Raw genomic sequence first — 19,392 nt, 5'->3', positions numbered from 1 at the left:
AGACAAAGGGTGGGAAATGGAAAAGAATGAGAGGAGGAGGACTGGGGTCAAAGGACCTTCTTAAAAACAAATTAAACAGCAAATTGCACCTTCAAATCTTAGTGACACTGACCACCCAGAAGAATTCTGCATCCTTTTTTCAAAATCTCTCTAAAGAGGGATTCACAACACCCATGTCTGTCATTATTTCATTGCCTAAAGACTCTTTTTCTAGAAGATTCCTGACTTACCCCCCAGAGCATGTGTACATAGTATGTCTGAATTCTCTATTCATGTACACTTCAATGTTGAGTGCCCAAGAGAAGTTGAGTAGTAGGCGGAAAAGTGGGAAGGGTATACAATACAGGTTCTCCAAATGCTTTTCACACCAATGTTGGGATTCAGCCCTCTGAAATGCATGTGCTTCATCAGTGGGTCTGAAATAAACTGAATCAAGATTAAAGAAGTCCCCACCAGCCTATCTCATCTACCTAGACTCTATGCTATGACATCAGCCATATGATACGCTCAGACTTCCAAGCCACTGTAAAAGCTAGAACTCCAAAAGGGCAGCTGAGAGCATAAGAGGAGACAATGTAGAAGGGCATCTTGTCATCAGGACTCTGAGGGCCTGCTTTTTCTGGTGGAACTTGTTATCAAGGTCGGGCCACCGAATTCCAGCAATTCATAGAGCTTGGGTCTTACCACTCTGTAGAGATATGCATAACTCTCTCAAACTACCTGGATACTAAGTCGACATAAAGAGCACCCCCTACTCATATTCACCTCATAGTAACCTGCTGTAGGGGGATAACTTCTCTCACTCACCTACAAGAATAGAGAGACTTCATCCCAACCTCTTCCAGAGCACCGTCTAACACTGGGAAACTCACCTGACCCCCTCCATCCAGCTCTGTTCTTTGACATCTGCTCCTATACCAGACCATGTGTTCATTGAAATGTCCAGAGTCCACATCATGGATCTTGGCTCAGGTCTGGAGGACACAATTCTGTTGGTCAAGTGTGCTTCCTCCTTGTCCTGCCTTATCAAGTCAGGATGCCCTCAATTACCCACCTCCGCAGCTACCTGGACACCATAAGCAAACTTCCCTCAGACCTGGGTTGTTCCTTGATCTGATCATATACTCCCCTTTATGGCAACACTGTCTGATGGATCCAGTGTAAGGAAATGGGTGTGTGTGTGGGGGGGTGTCCTTCCGTGCTGCCCCACCCTACTCAAAAGATCAAGAAAAAACAGCACAACATGGAAATACCTCTCCTTTCCCTTTTCTTTGGTCCTCCAAAAAAAGGCACTGAGTCCCATGTGTATTTTGAAAAAGACAAGAGAAATTAAAGTACACTCTTTTGGTGTCAGGGCGTGGCAGGTAGACCCATCTGGCAATCATTCCAAAGTGCAGAAGGAACACAATAGCAGCAATTGAACGGTGAAGAAAAAGACAATTTTAAGTAGGCTCAGTTCTTGAATCCTGATTTAGGCTGATAATATGGAAAATTTTTATTTAGGAGAAAAAGGCTTCATTCACAGCCCACCCTGTGCTTAGCTGAGCTGAATTTCCTGCACAGTTCATTTCCTGCATAATTGAATATTTTAGGTTGCAGATGCTGAATTTACAGATCTTTATATGCAGTTTTCTTCAGGGTGTATAATGAGTTAGAATCCTGCCATGAGGACATTAGCATGTTCTTTCGGTGGTTTTTGCTTTTATACAGAACTGAAAACAGTCAAACCCCCAAGGGTTCCCTTTGACCATTCGGGGCTCTGGGGCTAAAAGTCATTACAATGGGCAGTGGGATGGAGGGGAAGACAATAAGCAAACCTTTACTCAGAGTGAAATTCAGAGAAGCCCAGCTCCTCTCCCCCAACCTGAGGCCCCAGCATGGGGCTTAGGGAAGAAGTTAACCGCTCTGTTGCTCTGAAATTAGCTTCATTCACCCCCATTATCGACACCGTCATGGCTTGTTTCATGCTTCTCTCTTGGAGGCAGCCCGGCAGAGCCAGCGCCCAGGATGACAAATGATGGTGCATAATGGAGAAGCCAAGGGGGTGATGGGGGCGGGAAACCACGATGCATTGGGAAAGGTGCCCCCCACCGCAGGATGGCCCTGCTGCCAGCCTGGCCCATGGCAGGAGAGGCAGGCAGCAAATGGTCTGCCAGGGATGATGAGGCTCTGAGCGACCAGCCAGAGGCACGAAGGCAAGCGATTCAGGCAGCTGCAGCACCAGAAGCACAGAGCACCTACCTTGTTCGCTCATCATGAGGTGGGAGAGGCCTTGAGGGAGGAAGAGAGGGGAGAAGAGGGGGAGGAGAAAAGAAAGAAGACACAGTTAGAATCCCACACGCCAGGCAGTCTTCTCGTACTTCTTGAGGGGGAGGAGTGGCAGGGGCATCCACGCATACTGAGGAGCACGCAACGAGCACTGAAATGCAGGGCAGAACGTCCCGGGCCCTCCAGTTCAAGGTCAGTCTTTTGTTGGCTGAACCTCTGGGCCACGTCATGAGAACGTTCCTTTCACCATGGTTTCTATGCAATAGGTAGGATTTGAGATAAGTCTATTAAACGTTAGGTCCCTTAGGAAAGAGACTCCAGGTGCCGGGCAAAGTAGGTTTCTTTCTTTCTTTTAAATTGTTTTTAATAATAATACACGGTCACTGTAGAAACTTTGGAAAATTCAGAAAAGAAAAAAGAAAAAAATCACCTGTAATCCCACATCCAGAGATTACCATCCAACGTTTCTTTCCCCCTAGATACAGTAGTCGCTTCTACAAAAATGGACCACACTGAACATACAAAATGAGTTCCTGCGGGACTTCCCTGGTGGTCCAGTGGGTAAGGCTCCACGCTCCCAATGCAGGGGGCCCAGGTTCAATCCCTGGTCGGGGAACTAGATCCCGCGTGCATGTCGCAACTAAGAGTTCGCATGCCACAACTAATTAGTCCACATGCTGCAACTAAAGATCCCGTATGCTGCAACTAAGACCCAGCACAGCCTAAATAAAGAAATAAATGACAAATAAATATTTTTTTTAAAAAATGAGCTCCTGCGTTCAAGAGTTAATTAGACAACCTGAAACTATCTCCATATGATCCTTGCCTTCACCCAGTGACAACCACACCCCTTACCTCTGTCCCTCATCCACCACCAACTTTTCCTAGAAAGTCCCTCACCTTTGATCACAGAAGCCTAGCCAAGCACTGAATGGATTAAAGAAGGTACATGGAGGCCCAATAAACAAGTAGCAGAACCTCTCACTATGTTCTTGTGGAAGTCAGACAAGGCTCTTAAGAGCTCATTACTTCAAGGGAAGCATAAGTCCTGATACATCTATTAAAAGATTTCCAACCAGTAGCCAACCGTGATGGCTATTGGCTCTTCCGTTGCTTTTATGACTACCGGAGTTACTTGGAGATCACCCCAGAGTGATCTCAACTTTACCCAGAGTAAAATTCAGGGATATAGGAGATTATAAAGGAGAAAAATCTCTAAAGTATGGCAATCTGTAAATGTTTTTGGAGATAACCAGAGATTTAGAGAAGTGATCAAAGACAAAATATGGGTCAAGCAACTAACTTTTTAAAGATCAATGATATATTAAATACATAGATACATGTGCCATAAATGTCAGTCATTTTTTCTAAACAAATTTCATTAAACTATTATATTTTAAATGTACATGTCTGGCATTCATCTCTCAAGGCCTAGGATATTAATACTCATGGAGGAAGGGAATCATGCCAAAGCAAGTCATTCTCATAACTTGTTTTATTTAAAAAATTAAATTTTGGTATTTAAGGGGTATTTGGAGGGGATAAGAAGAAGAAAGAACAAAGGCACGAGATTTGACTAAGAGGAACCTCAGCAGAAGTAACTACTCATAAAGTGCCTGATATTTCTGGACCAAGCCATAGCCTTCAGCATCCAGATCAAGCACACTAAGAGGGAGGGTCTGGGCCAGGTAGCTGGTGTATGTGAAGGGGGAAGGGGAACAGGTGTGTGAATTCACAGGAGGGTTGTCAGCATTAAGAAATGAGAAGAAGAGGGCTTCCCTGGTGGCGCAGTGGTTGAGAGTCTGCCTGCCGATGCAGGGGACACGGGTTCATGCCCCGGTCCGGGAAGATCCCATATGCTGCAGAGTGGCTGGGCCCGTGAGCCATGGCCACTGAGCCTGCGCGTCTGGAGCCTGTGCTCCGCAACGGGAGAGGCCACGACAGTGAGTGAGGCCCGCGTGTTGCAAAAAAAAAAAAAAAAAAAAAAAGAAGAAAGGAATGAGAATAAGGAAGATCCAAAGAGATCCCTAAGAGCAAAATGGAGGTTAAAAATAAAAGGACAATAGTACTATATTGTGTACTTGAAATGTAAATGCTCAGAGAGTAGACCTTAAATGTCTTCACCATAAAAAGGAAATGGTAACTATGTGATGAAATGAAGGTGTTTCATATGAGTGTATCTAATCAACACATTATATACTTCAAATTTACACAATGTTATATGTCAGTTATCTCAGTAAAGCTGGGGGCTTTATTGAGATAACTGTCCTTTCATTTTTGAAATGAAAGGACAAACATTTTTATACCTGCAATTAAAGATGTTTGGCAGCTGGGAGGTGTGAGTAGAAGAGAGGCAGAAGAGTAAACAACAACTTGCCAAATGAAGAGGAAACGGGACACTTGGTATTCAGAGGGTGTTCAAAGCCCTGGAGAAGCCCCTACAGTTGGGCCCATTTATGTATTACCTGTGTTTCTTTGAAGCCGTGTTTCCCAAAACACATTTCACTGACCACCTGCATCAACCGGCTGGGGATACTTAACAACAGTGAAGAGATTGGGCCCCACCCAAGTCCTAATGAATTAGAATCTTGGGGAGGAGTTGCGGAAAGATCTGAATTTTAAATAAGTCGCACTAGTGATTCTTGTGCTCACTAGAACTTGAGAGCTACCCCTTTAGAGTGACATATAAATCAAATTTTGGTAAATTAAATTGTAGGACAAATGCACTAAGAGGAATTGGATATATAATGGAACCCTGAGGTGGAAACTTTTGTAAAAGGAAGAATCCTTTTAAAATGCAAATATCCACCACCTGTGTTTTAAAATTTAAATATGTACTTGTCAGGTTTTATTAAGCTACATATGTAGTTGCAGTACTGTGACTCAAATAAATTGTACATATTCTTCAACTTATAGAAAATCTTAAATAGAAATATCAGGACAGGAGTGCAAATCTGAGATCCTGATGTCAAAACTTTGGTTTTGTAGGCAACAAAGCAAAACAGACATAAACAAGTATAACAGGAAATAACATGAGAGAGGGGAGAAACTGTGTAAACGTAATATGGTTTGAGTTTTATTTTGCTTTTTGAGGAAGGAATTTTTGCACTTTTGTGAGCTTTTATATTAGTATCTTCTCTTATATAAACCTACCCCCTAAGCTTGCAGAGTTAAGAACTGAAAACCAGGAATTCCAGAGGGTCTAGGTCTAGTCCGAAATTCTGTTTCTCTCTGCTTCCACCCCAAAACCCTCCTACTTGCTGCAAAAAGACCTCAGTTCCCCCCAAAAGTGAATGGAAGAAACAAGAATCAATCAAACAAATGATGCAAGTACCTACTATATGTAAAGGCTGCATAAGGTAGTGGGATGCAAACAAGTGTGGTACATAGTTGTCAACCCCGAAGAGTTTAGAGTCTAGTTGGGAAGGTGTGTGTGTGTGTTTATATTTACACAAACATACATATGATATATATATAGTGGTACCTGAAAGTGAAGGGTAGGGGTTAAGATCAAGGACTTCAGAGCCAGATTTGAATCCCACCTTTGTGACTTTCTAGTTTGTGACCCTAAGAAAGTTGCTAAACATCTCTGTGCCTTGACTTCCCATCTGTAAAATTTGGATAATTATCATGCCAAATTCATAGGTTGTTTTGAGGATTAAATAAATGAATATATGTAAAGCAGTGCCTGTACATGGTAAGGACGATATAAGGGTTATTTTTTTGTTGTTTATGCTATAAAAACATACCGATGTGTGAGGCAACGTGAAGCATAGTGCCTGACACACAGTAGGTGCTCCGTTTGTATTTGGTGAGTGAATGAGGAATGAGTGATGGGTAACTGGTAAGTGTCAAATGATTAATTCAGACAATAAGGACAGTAGGACAGTGAGGAGGGCCCTGGGTGTGCAGCAGAGGTTTCTGGAGGAAAGTGGGGTTTACAATATGCCTTGGAAGACGGTTTAGGATTAAGAGCGATGGAGGACGTTCCAGGTTAACACCACGACCTCCCAAGACCACCAATTGCATTTATAAGGACTTTCATGTCAACTTTCTGGAGCACCTAGGACACTGCCAGGCACATGGTAGGTATGTAATGCGTGCTGTACGAACAACAATGAACACATACAAACGGTTCATCTGAGGAAGAAGTGAAAGGTGATCTTAAGGGTCAAAGTATGGAACCATTGTATGAAGGCCTTGAGTTCCCAGGCTAAGGAAAAAGGACTTGATCTTGCAGCTGATGGGAGACATTGAGGGCTTGTGGGCAGGAGAATGACCCAGGGAAAATGATGTTGAGGAAGATTGCTTTGGCAATGGTGTGGACAGGATGGATTAGAGGGAAAAGAGAGGCAGAAAGATCTGTCATAGGCAGAGGGCCTAAATTAGTATCATGGCAGCAGGAAGGAAAAGGGGAAAAGAGGATTCAACAGGCTTTAGGTGACCGATGAGGTGCTTCAGGGGAAGAACGGATGGGAGACTGAGTGAAGCATTGTCATAAATAGGAAGGTGGGATGGAGTTGGGAGATGGATTTGGAATGAGGGCGATAACGAGTTCTGTTTTAGGCATGATACGTTGGAGAAACAGAAGAATCGCTCAAGCAAAATGTCTAAGGTGCATTTAACAGTATAGGACTAAGGTCTGCAAGAAAGTAAAGACAAACATGAAAGTGTATCACCTCCACTTCACGAAAGAGAGGGTCTGTGCCCATGTAAGTGAATGAATCCTCCAAGAAAAAGGGGCCAGAGCACTGAGTCTTAACCTGGGAGGGATGGGGGATATGAAGATACCCTGGAGGTTCTTTCTTTTACATGCATATTCAACATTAAATTTTACATTCAAAAAGAAAAAGGAACTCTATGGCTTTCCAATATAGATACAGAAAAATAATGCTCAAAAAAAACCTTAACTGAGAAGGATATAATTAGCAAGGAAGGAAAAGCGATCTATGCTGGCTGTGTGTTATGTATGTGGTTGACGAGGAAAGCAGGGCGGGGGGAGGGGAATGAAGATCACCCTTCTTGTCCATTTCAGAAACAGAGGGTCAGCAGCAGCCCCCCAGACCACACAGCCAGCCTTGGGACTAGCACCTGGCTGGGTTTGCAGTTTGGCATTTAATCTGAACCTGATGCTCAGGGCTGGTAAAAGACAAGATATGGGCTGGAACAGGGGGCTCAGGGAAGCAAAGGGGACCACATCTTTCCAAAACAATCCCACCAACAGCTCTGAATTTGAATAGATCTTCAATGAAGATTCAAAAGCCATTTCCATAAAAGTTCACCCAATGGAGGGTAGGGGACAGGAAGTGAGCTCGGAAGAGCCTTTGATAGTCAGGATATTGAGAATGTTCAATACAGAATGCTTATGGAACTACAATGCCTTTTTTAAAATAATTATAAAAATTAGAAAGCAACTGAAATGTTTCCTATGTAGATGTCACACACTGTCAAAGTGCTACCCTAGCTGGATTCAGGGACCACTCTGGATCCCATGAAGATGTCTGATATTTTTTACCCTTCTCTTCACTCTTTCTAGTGCTATGTCCCACCCTTCTTGTGCCTATCTATCTGTGGTGCACAGGTTCTCAGGGTACATACAAGAACAAGAAGAGAAAAAGATCATCAGTAGGTAAGACATGCAAAGTTGAAACTGCTTTAGAACAGACTGCAAATCATATGTAGATTATATGCAAAATATACGTATGGCCCTCTAAACTATGTTATACCTTTGGGAAAATCCCTATGGAGATAGCTGCTTTTGCAGCTCAGGAGAATGGAAATGGTAAAAGCAAAGTCATTTGTAAGTGGCTGTGGCCATCATGAAGCCTGTCATGAAAATGACTAATACAGAGAATAGAAAACATTTACTGAAACAGGCAAAAGGAAGATGCAATGTTCAGGAACCAGGCCAGAAGCTGAAGGCCTCCATCATTTAAGCTAGTACTGTGTTCCCCTCAAACCTATAATATCCCACCCCCTCAGATGGTTTTTAATCCTCCTTCCTTCCTTCATTTTGGCTGGGTAATTGGGGAAAATATTTCGGGGGAAGAAGGAAGTCACTCATGGAAAAAAAAAAAGAGAGAGAGAGATTCGGGGGTGGGGGGCGGAAAGCAAGTTATCTCTGCCAAGACTTTTCTCTCATTCACTTTCAGGGTAACTTTTCTCCCCCTGTAAAATCCATACATATCATCTCTTTTTCCATACTGAAGTAGAGAAGTGAAATGTCACTAATTGCTGTAAGTGCCAAGTGCCAACGTTGAATTTTTATGAAGCCACAAGGACTTTTAAAAAGAGTAATTACATAAAATCAAAAGGTAATTGAGACATTCACCCTATGTTTCTGGAGGAAGTAAGGAGATGGTGAAGATGGTAGGGGGTGGGGCCTGACAGAAAGAGAAGCCACAGGTAACCATCGTGTCTTCAGGGTGATTGGGAACTTGGAAAAGAGAGAAGAGGAAAGAAGAAATACACATCTTAGCATTTTAAGTGCTTAGAAGAGAGGAAATTCAGTTAATTTGGTAAAAAGAATTATAACAGTAGCTAATATCTGTTGACTGTTTGCTATATATAAGGCATGGCTATGTGTCATGCCATTAAATACAGCTCTATGGGAAAGTCATTGCTATAATGTTGATTTTACAGGGAAGGAAACCAAGACCTAGAGCCAAAATCCCACTGCTTAATAAGTGGTGCAATGTGGATTCTAAGCCAGCAGGTGGATTCTGCAGGCTGGATGGTAACTATGACACTAGCTACCCTGTCTAATTCAGTGCTGGTGGAGAAGGGAGGAGACATGTCTTGGAGAATTCAGGAGCAGAAAATAGTGTCTGGACATTAATTCAACTTCATTTATGATTCTGGTGTAGCATGATTTAAGGTGCCCTGGGGAAACCCTTTTACATAAATGACCACCATCTCCCTCTCCTCAATCTTCATCCCCAGATTCTACTAAAATATGAAGCTTTTCCTTTCCTGGGTCATTTCTTGGGGTTATTAAGCAACTCCCCTCATTAAAATGCAAATCTGAACATGAGCTGCACTCAGGCTCCTCAGTCATTGCACTGCCCTGTGTGTGAGATCATCAGGAAGCCAAGCTTAAGATCTTTCTCCAAAGACAGGAGTGGCACAGGGACATGTGAGAACGAAGGATGGAGACACGCAGTCACAGGTTGAGGAAGTCTGCCACCATGGGCAGGGAAGGACACAGGGGACAGGCTGGGACTGGGGAGAAGGTTGCTTAAGGGGAAGAGGTGGGGCTTGAAGGAAAGCTCCAATTACTTCCACAGTCGTGTCTCAGACCAGCCCTTCCACAGGCAATTTCCTGACCTCCATCATGAGCTTCATCGTGGACTTCAGTTTCCTTGTCCTGTCTGGGGTTCTCCAGTGGCTTACAGCAGAGCCTAGACCTGCTCAGCATTTTGATAAATGACTTGGCTGAGAACATTCATGACATGCCGTCTGGATGTTGTAATGAACTAAAGCTGAAAGGAATAGCTAACTCTTTAGTCATTGGAATTAGGGCCCAAAAGATGTGAGCAGGCAAAAGCAAAATTTAATTTTAAGGGGCAAATATAAATTGTGGCACTTAAGCACAACCTCCCACTTCCCCCACCAACCCCCAAAAATCACAAATAAAAAGAAGTCAAAAGTCTCACCTCTTCTTATCACTGACCACAAAACCTAGGGTTCTGGTTCAGAGAACAGTGCCATATATTAGGAGGGGCATTAATGAGGTAGACATATCCAAAGGAGAAGAATCAGATGGTAAGAGGTCCAAAAGCATGTAACATGCAGAATGGCTGAAGGAACTGCTATGCACAGCCCAAACAGGAGAGAGCTAGGTAAGGACATGAGAGCTACCTTCAAACATTTTAAAAGTTGCACATGCAAGATAAAGGACCAAGTGCATTCAGCAAGATGGGGGTGGAATTGTAGGGGATATTTCACTTGCCAGAATGCCACAGAAGAGAGTCAAAGTGGGGTTTTAGAAGATAACCACCAAAAATCCATTCCAACTCTAAGATGTAGAGTTTCTGTGAACCAAGATGATTTCTGAAGAGGCCAAGCAACTACTTACTGGGTTGAACCATATGAAATTGCTGATATTTGACTGGTTTTGACCTACAAAAATGACAATTAAAATGGTTCAAACTGATACCCTGAGAACACCACCCATAATCAAAAAGGTTGAAGCACGAAACGAGGCATCGACAAACCACCCAACAGCAATCATGAACTGACATGAACAGAAGATCAACCGTTTACTTATATGATTTTGGCTTTTCCACAAGCCTTGAACAATACTGGGGATGAAGTGAATAGTTGGACTGATGATAGTGATAGTTTCCAGGGGAGAGCCTGTTGCTGTTTCTCCAAGGCAGGTGCCTCTGGGTTGGTCCTTCCATGATGCCACTACATCCCATTCTCACCACTAAGCCCTTTGCTGGACGTAACTGTGCTGGCACACTCACTATTTGCCTCTAGACCAACTTTGTTCTTACAGCATGGTGACCTGGACTGAACAGGAAGTACTTCCTCAATGGCACCCATGAATCACCAACAGTGTCTGTACGGCATAGCCACAGGGAAGAGGAAAGAATGTCTGCAGCACCTTCCCAATCTATTCCACCTCTCTGGAGCGGTGGGTGTGGCTTCTTTTTTCATGAATACCATGGAAGGAAGAGAGATGAAGGCAGTCATGCTTGTCACTCTAAGGGTTAAAGCATCAGCAATTATGGCTTCTAGAAAAGACTCTTCCCAAAGAAGAGGAAGTCCTTGCTCTCCAAATGTCATGAACTTCTCTAAAATAGCTCTTTGTTCATGAATGACATGAAGCTGGAAGGGTGGGCAGATGTGCTAGATGAATTAACTGTATCCAAATAGACCATGGTGTGCTGGATTTTAAAAATCCAGGGATGAATTTGACAACATCAAAGAGTGGCCCCACGTCTAAGTCAAATAAACCAATTGCACAAGTGCAGGAAGGGAAGAGAAATGGCCTAGGAGCAGTGCACACAAAATCTTAAAAGTTTGGGGCTTCCCTGGTGGCGCAGTGGTTGAGAGTCCACCTGCCAATGCAGGGGACACGGGTTCGTGCCCCGGTCCGGGAGGATCCCGCATGCCGTGAAGCAGCTGAGCCCGTGGGCCATGGCCGCTGAGCCTACGCGTCCAGAGCCTGTGCTCTGCAACGGGAGAGGCCACAACAGTGAGAGGCCCACGTACCGCAAAAAAAAAAAAAAAAAAAAAAAATCTTAAAACTTTTCCGTGACTTTAAGTTCAATTTCATACTATAGTCATTTTTTAAAAAGTAAGGTGTTTGATGCTGCCATTCAGAGATGTAGGGAGTCTAGAATTCACTCTATAATGAACCAGTTGCAGCATGTCTGTAACACTGTATGTGATGTGGGCATCCTTCTTCGGAAAGGAAGCAAAAAAATGTTATTTTTTCAGAGAACTATGACCTGGATGAAAGAGCTGAAAACCCTTGTATGAGAATGCCCAAAGAAACTGGAGATGTTTTAGCCTTTAGAAAAGAAAATCCTTAAAGACAAAAGCCCTGTCTTCAAACACTGGGAAGTGTAATGAGATCTATTTTGTGTGTCTCCAAGGGCTGGAAGCAATACAGGTGGTGAAAGCTATAGTGACTCAGAATAAAGGAGAGCTTGTGAACACTCAGTGCTGTTAGAATGGAACAGAATGGTTAAAGGAGCAATGAGTTACTCATCCCTGCAGTGGTTCAAGCCAAGTTTGAATAAACTCTTAGAGAAGAGATTCAAAAATTAGGTGCACAAAGAACCTTGACAACCATTTGGCTCCTTTCCATCTCTGAAATGCTGATTCTAGCAACAAAGTTTATGAACACATACAAGATGGCAAGTAGTGGGGATGCAGGCATGGCTAAGTCTCTGTTCTCAAGAATAAGGGACTCCCTGTCCTTCAAGAGCCCACAGTGGCCGATGTGGGCATGTGGGGGACAATACACAGCTGGCTATAGCATAGTGTATTATGATGAGGGCTTTACTAGCCCCGTGACCTAAGGTGCCATGGAGCTCAGACAAAGGGGGGATCATTCATCCCATCCTCCCTTCTATCTCCTCACCCCCACCTCCCTGCTTCCCTTAATTTATGGAGGGTATAAAACAGCAGTTAATGCTGCAGTTTTAAAGTCCCTTCACTTTCCTTTAAAACACTGGGTTTTCAAACTTTGGTCCTATCAGAGCACCTGGGGGAAATGTCTTACTTCAATGAGCCTGGATCACATTCATTAACTCTCCAGGTGATTTTCATGCTCACCAGAATTTGCAAACCACGGCTCTAAATAATCCAAAACCTGGATTCAAATCCCAGCTCTACCTCTTGCTAACTGGGATTTCGAGCATGTTAACTATTCTGTGCCTTTTTCCTGTAACACAACTGCATCTCACTTGTGAGATATCTTCTCAGGATCACTGTGACAATCACATGCAACCACAGATGGAGAGCACTAGGCAGAGTTCATGGCACGTAGGAAGGGCTCAAAAGCTTGTAGTCACTGCTGTTGTTACTCAGGAGACTGGCATATCTAGGCCCTCTCTCCTCCAACCCCCCCTCCCATCTCTTGCCAACATCACTTCTCCAGTAAGCTGGCAGCACTGGCAGACCGCCTACCCAGGTGTCCTCAGATGCCTCCCTCCATGGGGAGGCACAGTCAGCTAAGCGGCCCCATAAGGGCACCCACTGTCCTCAACAGTCAGCTGTATTCCATCGCCCCACTCCTCCTGAGGCCCGGCCCCACAAACTGACTAGCTTAGCCCAGGAGCTTTCCAGACCTTCCTAGGCAGGTCTTCGGAATGGGAGGGTCTCCAATGCTGCCATAAATAGGCTGTGTGACTCAGCTGAATTACAGGGAAGTGCTATGGCCTGTTTTCTCTCCTGTACAAAGAAGGAATTAATCTAGAACAGTTTCTCTTTGGTCTCACCAACGGCATCTTGAACAGCACAATCTTTGAATGAAACTTTCCCATACATTGCAGCACATTTAGCATTCGTTGTCCCTTCCTCCTAAATGCCACCAGTGCCCCCTCAATATTGGAGCAACAAATACCCATCCTACACATTTGGCAGGGTCAGGGGTAGGGGCAGTACTATCCCACTGAGACAACAGGATCACTTTAATGGTTCTTCCAGCTCTAACCCTGACCTTACCTTCCAGGACTGAGAAACAAACTGGGACCATAACCAGCACCCCGTGAGTCTGCCTTGCCAAGACAGTAAAGGAGGCGATTTTAAAAGGCTCTAGAAAAAGGCACCAAGGCCTAGTGACCTGCTTCTTTGAGTTATAGCCGAAACTGGAGGTATGCTGGGAAGCAGCTCCTTACTCACACCTACTCATCAGGAACAGCTACAGGAGCCAAGGGGCTCTTCCCAGGCCCCAGCCGGGCAATTGGCTGGGAGCTGAGCACTGTTAGCCCAGCCAAGGGCCCCTTTCCAATCCAATTATGTGCAGCAGTGGTGGATTTCCCTACAGCCCGCATTCCCCACTGAGCTGAGCCCAAGATGGGCACTGAATAAACACTGGTTCAATTACCTTCTGTCTCAGGGTGAACCCCAACAAAAAAGCAGCCTGTCTTTTAAAGGGGTGTGGGGTAAAACTAAAAACTGAGTCTTGAGCACTATTCATTCATTGAGCAAGTGTTTACTCTGTGCCTGTGATGTACCGGTACTGTTCTAGGCTGAGACCATACAGTACAGGAGTGTACCTTTGTGGGGTGAACACTCTAGCTAGAACTCCATATGAGACATCTCCAGGGCCAGACATACCAGGGTTTGCAGCCTGCTCCACCTCTTTTTGCTGGGTGGGACTGACGAATTAACATCCCTGAGTGTCAGTTTGTTCATGGTGAAATGGGTTTAAAAACAGAATCCACCTCCCGGGCATGTCAAAAGAATTAACTGATGCACGTAAAATCATAGTATTTCAGAGCCTGGCTCAAAATACAGGCTCAATAAATGTCAGATGTTTTTCCTAAAAAATAAGAGAGAAAAGCCAGTGGGACTATTGTCCAAAAGAATAGGAAAGAAAAGACAAAAATATAATGGGTAGCACTGGAGTTAGGAGTTGTCAGTCTCTGGTAATGGAGGAGAAGGCGTTTTCCTGAATCCTCCTCCCCAAGAGAGCTCAGTTAGATGGCCTAATCATAGATCCTCAGAATGGAAGAAGCCTGAGAGGCCATCTGATTTAAAGAAGCCTGATACCCAGAAAGGTTAATGACTTACCCAAGGCCACATAGCTCCTGGGGAAAGCAACAGAGCCAAAGGGAGGCAGAATGACAAAGCAGAGACCCCAGGATGCATTTAAATGGTGATACCTACCATACTTGCTTCTGGCCTTGGGCAAAGGATGCGATGTTTTGGAGACCAAGTTTCTTCATCTGTGAAGTGGTAGGGACCTGGCACATGGTGGATCCTTTATAAATATCAGTCCCCTTTCCGCCCTTTTACTGGGATTTCTTGGCCTCACTTGAGAGCAATGGTGGCCAGGATCTAAGTCTGAGGGACCTCTTTACTGAATGCATAAAGATCAGGAAGGATGGGATAGAATGTGTGACAAGAAGAAAACAGCAGGTGTGTTTAGAGGTGTCTACAGCTCAGCAGTGGGAGCATCCTCTGAACAGTTAGGGGGACCAAGACACAGGAAAAGAATGTTTTCTTTTGTTTTTAGACCTCTCTGAGCCTAAGTATCTTCATCTATAAAATAGAAACACATGTGGAAAGGATCAAGCAAGATAACTTAAAATAATAGCTAATTTATACATTGCTTACTATGTGCCAGGCACTGTTCTAAAGACTTGACATGCATGAGCTCATTTAATCTTCACAATAGCCCCATGAGGTAGGTACTTATTGTCCCCATTTTACAGATGAGGTAAGTAGGGCCCACAAAGGAAAGGTAAGCTGAACAGGCCGTACTGTGCTGGGATAGAGGCAGGATGTCAACCCAGGCAACTGGCTCCAAGCCTGTGCCTTAATCCAGAGGTGGCAAACTTTTTCTGTAAAGGGCCAGATGGTAAATCTTTTAGGCTTTGCAGGCCATAGTGTCTGTGTTGCAGCTGCTCCAAGCTGCCTTTGCAAAGCAGCCATAAATGATACAGAAACAAACGCCTGTGTTCCAATAAAACTTTGTGAACACTGAAATCTGAATTTCATAAAATTTCTGCATCACTAATTATTCTTCTTTTGATTGCTTTCAACTATTTAAAAAGTGAAAAATCAACCTTGGCTTGAAGGCCGTGTGAAAGCTGGCAGCTACCTTGCCTCACATATATAGGAAGTGCCTGAGCAGAGACCTGGACAGACCAAGTGATTGCTAAGCATTCATTCCCTTCCCTTTCCTTAATCTCATTCTTCCTCTTAGCTCCTATCAACCCAGAAAGTGGATATTTCACTCTGTGCCCAGCAGAAGAGATGAGGAACAGTACTTTAGCAAGGTGGAATGCACCTTCCTCAGTAAACATGGCCCTGTGGGCCCCAAAGAGACCGGGAATTTTAGGTCAGTGTGTCTCCAGCTTTAATGGGCAGACCCCTGGGGCTCTTGGTCTTTGCAGGTTCTGACTCCACAGGTCTGGGGTGATGCCTGAGATCCTGCCTTTCTAACGGGCTCCTGGGCGGGGCTGATGCTGCTAGTTCTGCGGGTCAGATCCCCTCTCCGAGCAGCAAGCTTCGAGAGCAAACCCTCCGTGTTCATAAACACAAGGCAGTGTGTCAGGCACTGCCTCCTGGCTTCGGGTGAAGAACAGTGTCCCTCAGGCTGGACGAGGGACTCCCTGGAGACATAGCAGGGCTCAGGACAAATCAGCAGGTCCCCTCTCCAAGGAGAGCACTGAGATGACTTAAACTGGGGAGGACGACAAGGGGCAGAGATCAAGAGCAGCAGAGGGAGGCTCGAGCAAAGGCTGTCAGCTGCTTCCAGCAACCACGGACCAAGGCCCCCTCTGGGCCCCGGCAGACAGGAGCCCCTCCTCCCGCGCCTGCCAGGGTTCCGGTGGACCGAAGCAAGAGGCCTACTTCCTCATCAGGCCTCTGAATAACTAGGGCACTTCCACAAGGTCACAGCTTTTCATTTAAATTCCAGCTCTAATCAGCAGGCAGAGCCTGAGAAATTATCCCTTCCGAGGAGAGAAGCTGTAATTGGAGCACCGTAAACAGCACCCCAGCCCACGGCTGGGGGGAGAGTCTCTGGGGGAGGGTTTGAGAGGGGTCTCACAAGCACAGGCCCCGGCCCTGTTCCCTGCCTCTGAGATCCTCCTCTACCCCATCCTCTTCCTCACCTCCAAAGCACTTCCTCTCCCTTTGGCAGAGAGTTCTAGAACACATCGGGGGTGGGGAGAGGACTGAGGGTAAACAGTTTGGCAGGGCTGGGACTGCCCACTCCTGCCCCCACAGACAGCTCAAGGGCAGATCCTAATGGCCAGGAGCATGGGATAAGGAATCCCTTCAGGGCCACAAATGGGTTACATGGCCTTGGAGATGCCCCTCCCCTCCCTGGGCCTCCATTTCCTCCTCTGAAAAGTAAGAGAGTTACAATCCTTAGACAGGATACCCTTTGAGCTCCAACATGTCTCGGGACCCTACAGACCCACACTGCCCCTGGTGCTTGTGGCCACACTTTCAGCTCAAGAAGTACTTCTGAGGTCCTACTATGGTGTCATGCACTGTGCAGAGTTGGGAATGCAGACACAGATAAGATGTACCCCTGGCCCACAGCTCTGCCTTGGAAATGCCAGGGTTTTGAAGCAAAAGGCACAGGCTTTGGAGGCACCCCCATCTGCGATCCTGGTTTGCGCTAGCAGCTGGCGACCGCGAACCTCTCTTTTGGAGTGAGGATGACGACACTTACCTGGAGGGGCTGATGTGAAGAGTTCAATAAGAGAATGCATGGGAGGCATCAGAGCTGAGGGTCTCTCACCTCCTTCGGGTCAGCACGCCACAAATGCCTCTTGCCACTTTTTTTTTTGGGGGGGGTGGGCCTCTCACTGTTGTGGCCTCTCCCGTTACGGAGCATGGGCTCCAGACGCACAGGCTCCAGACGTACAGGCTCAACGGCCATGGCTCACAGGCCCAGCCGCTCCACGGCATGTGGGATCTTCCCGGACCGGGGCACGAACCCACGTCCCCTGCATCGGCAAGTAGACTCTCAACCACTGCGCCACCAGGGAAGCCCTCTTGCCACTTTATTATCGTGAACCTCCTTCCCAAGGACTAGGAGGACGGGCTGTGGATTTTCCCACCCAGAAGTCCATCGAAATACCGCTTGCCCCTTTTCTCCTCCCAGGACACTCTTTCTGAGTCCCCAGCTCATCTCCTGGACCTTGGGAAAGGTGTTGCCTGCCAGGCGCCATCTCCAACTGCATTTTATAGTAGGGTTACTCCTCAGCAATCTCCTCAACATGTAAAATTAATCAATTAATCAATCGTCACTTTATAGTATTCCAGCGGCCCCTGGGTAAATAGTTACATTAGCTCATAAAATCCCCAATTTGTCTTCCTGAGCAGAAGGAAAAAAAACCATCAGAGAACCGCTAAAGGCCTCCTGTTTCGGAGCCACAGCACTGCTGGCTCCAGATTGCCTGGCCAGGGGCTCGGAGAACGGGAGGCCGTCCGCTGACCTCAGCCAGGGCCGGGCAGCTCAGGCTGCCTCCTGCTACGGCTGGGGCCACAAGGGAAGTTTCTGGACCTGTGATTTGCTTCAGGCTCCGAACCCACAAAAAAAGCAAGGGTCAACGGAGTGACAAGTTTGGCAATCAGCTCTTGACACCTCAAGGGCAGAATGGAGAGTGCAAGGTTCAGAATCAGGCTGGAATCCCCACTTGGTCCTGGGTCACTCAGCTGCTGGGTGACCTCAGCACAGCACTTAACCTCCTGACTTCACCTTCCTCAACAGAAAAATGGGGCTCAGGCAATGTACTTCAGAGGATTATGAAGAGAACAAAATGAGATAATGGCCATGAAACTGAGATAGTGCAGAGTTGTGCTAGTGACAGTTGCTATTTCTAAGGTAGGGTCACCCACTGACCTCCAACCCTTTGAAGAGATGGAGGGGAGCCTATGGGTCCTTAGCGTTTCACCCCACCAGGACCAGTAGGGCACCTTTGTGAGAATTAGGAAAAGGTGCCCCCAGGTTAGAGGCCTGCCCCTGGGCGCAGGCGTGGCAAAACACAGATTGGATTTTGGCCTCCATGCATTCCCTGAGCTGGCAGCCGCTATGCAGGACACAATACGCACAAGTCTAAGTGGAGACCCTGGGTCATCTCTGCCGTGAACCAGGAAGAGAAGAGGTTAAGCCAAGTGGCACTTTTACAAACAAAATTTTTGATGTTGGGCTTACTCCATCACTTGAAGTATCCTAGAAAACATCAGCTTAGCAGAGAGACCTTCCTAATTTAAAGACCACCCTCTTTAAATTAGCAACTTTTTACCCGCTTCATTTTTCTCCACAGCACTTATTACCCACCACCTGATACAATAGTCATGTTATTATATACATACATATATAAGATGTATATATGTTTGTATATATGTGTGTATATTTATCTATATATAGATATATATAAAGATACATATATTTTTTTAGTTCCTTGTCTTCCCCTATCTATAATAAAAGATCCATGAGGACAGGGATGGTCTTCTGTTTTGTTCACTGTTTTATCCCTAGTACCTAGAACAGTGCCTGGTACATTGTAGGTTCTCGATAAATAAATATTTGCTGAGTGAGTGACTGAACTAAAATATTATTAAATAGAATAAATTTAATGATATCTTCCTAGAAAATGCTGTCCTGTGCTTTAGTTCAAACACCAGTTATTTTCAAAGGTGCGGGGTAGGAAGAAGAAACAGAGGCAGGGAAACGCTGTGTATTTGGTAGGGATAACAGTATTATCCTTTTGGGTTGTGTAATATTCCATATAGATCAATGATCAGAAACCCTGCTTAGGTCTGGCTGATTCTTTTACATATTCAAAAGCGATAAAGGATAAATTCATTTGGAAAGGGTGCTACTAATAAAGAAAAAGTCACATTACCTCTGCGCAAAAATAAACAATAGTCCCATTAGGAAATACGAGATCTTCAAGTGAAGAAATTCTGGGA

The 19,392-nt window shown here is 45.3% G+C and overlaps 1 protein-coding gene across 7 annotated transcripts in view; it reads right to left on the bottom strand.

The window, feature by feature from the left end:
• Window positions 1-19,392, bottom strand: part of NRXN3 (neurexin 3) — a gene marked incomplete at both ends in the record, with an annotated part of 1,625,679 nt that overhangs the window by 1,568,658 nt on the left and 37,629 nt on the right. For all 7 annotated transcript variants that reach the window (XM_082616773.1, XM_082616786.1, XM_082616783.1 and 4 more), the window contains one exon: window positions 2,242-2,271. In XM_082616773.1, coding sequence (XP_082472899.1) covers window positions 2,242-2,271 — 30 coding nt within the window. The remainder of the gene's footprint in view (window positions 1-2,241; window positions 2,272-19,392) is intronic.

This window comes from Mesoplodon mirus (assembly GCF_964341445.2).
Source record: "Mesoplodon mirus genome assembly, chromosome: 4".
Classification (NCBI taxonomy): Eukaryota; Metazoa; Chordata; class Mammalia; order Artiodactyla; family Ziphiidae; genus Mesoplodon; species Mesoplodon mirus.
This window is presented reverse-complemented; position numbering and strand designations above follow the sequence as displayed.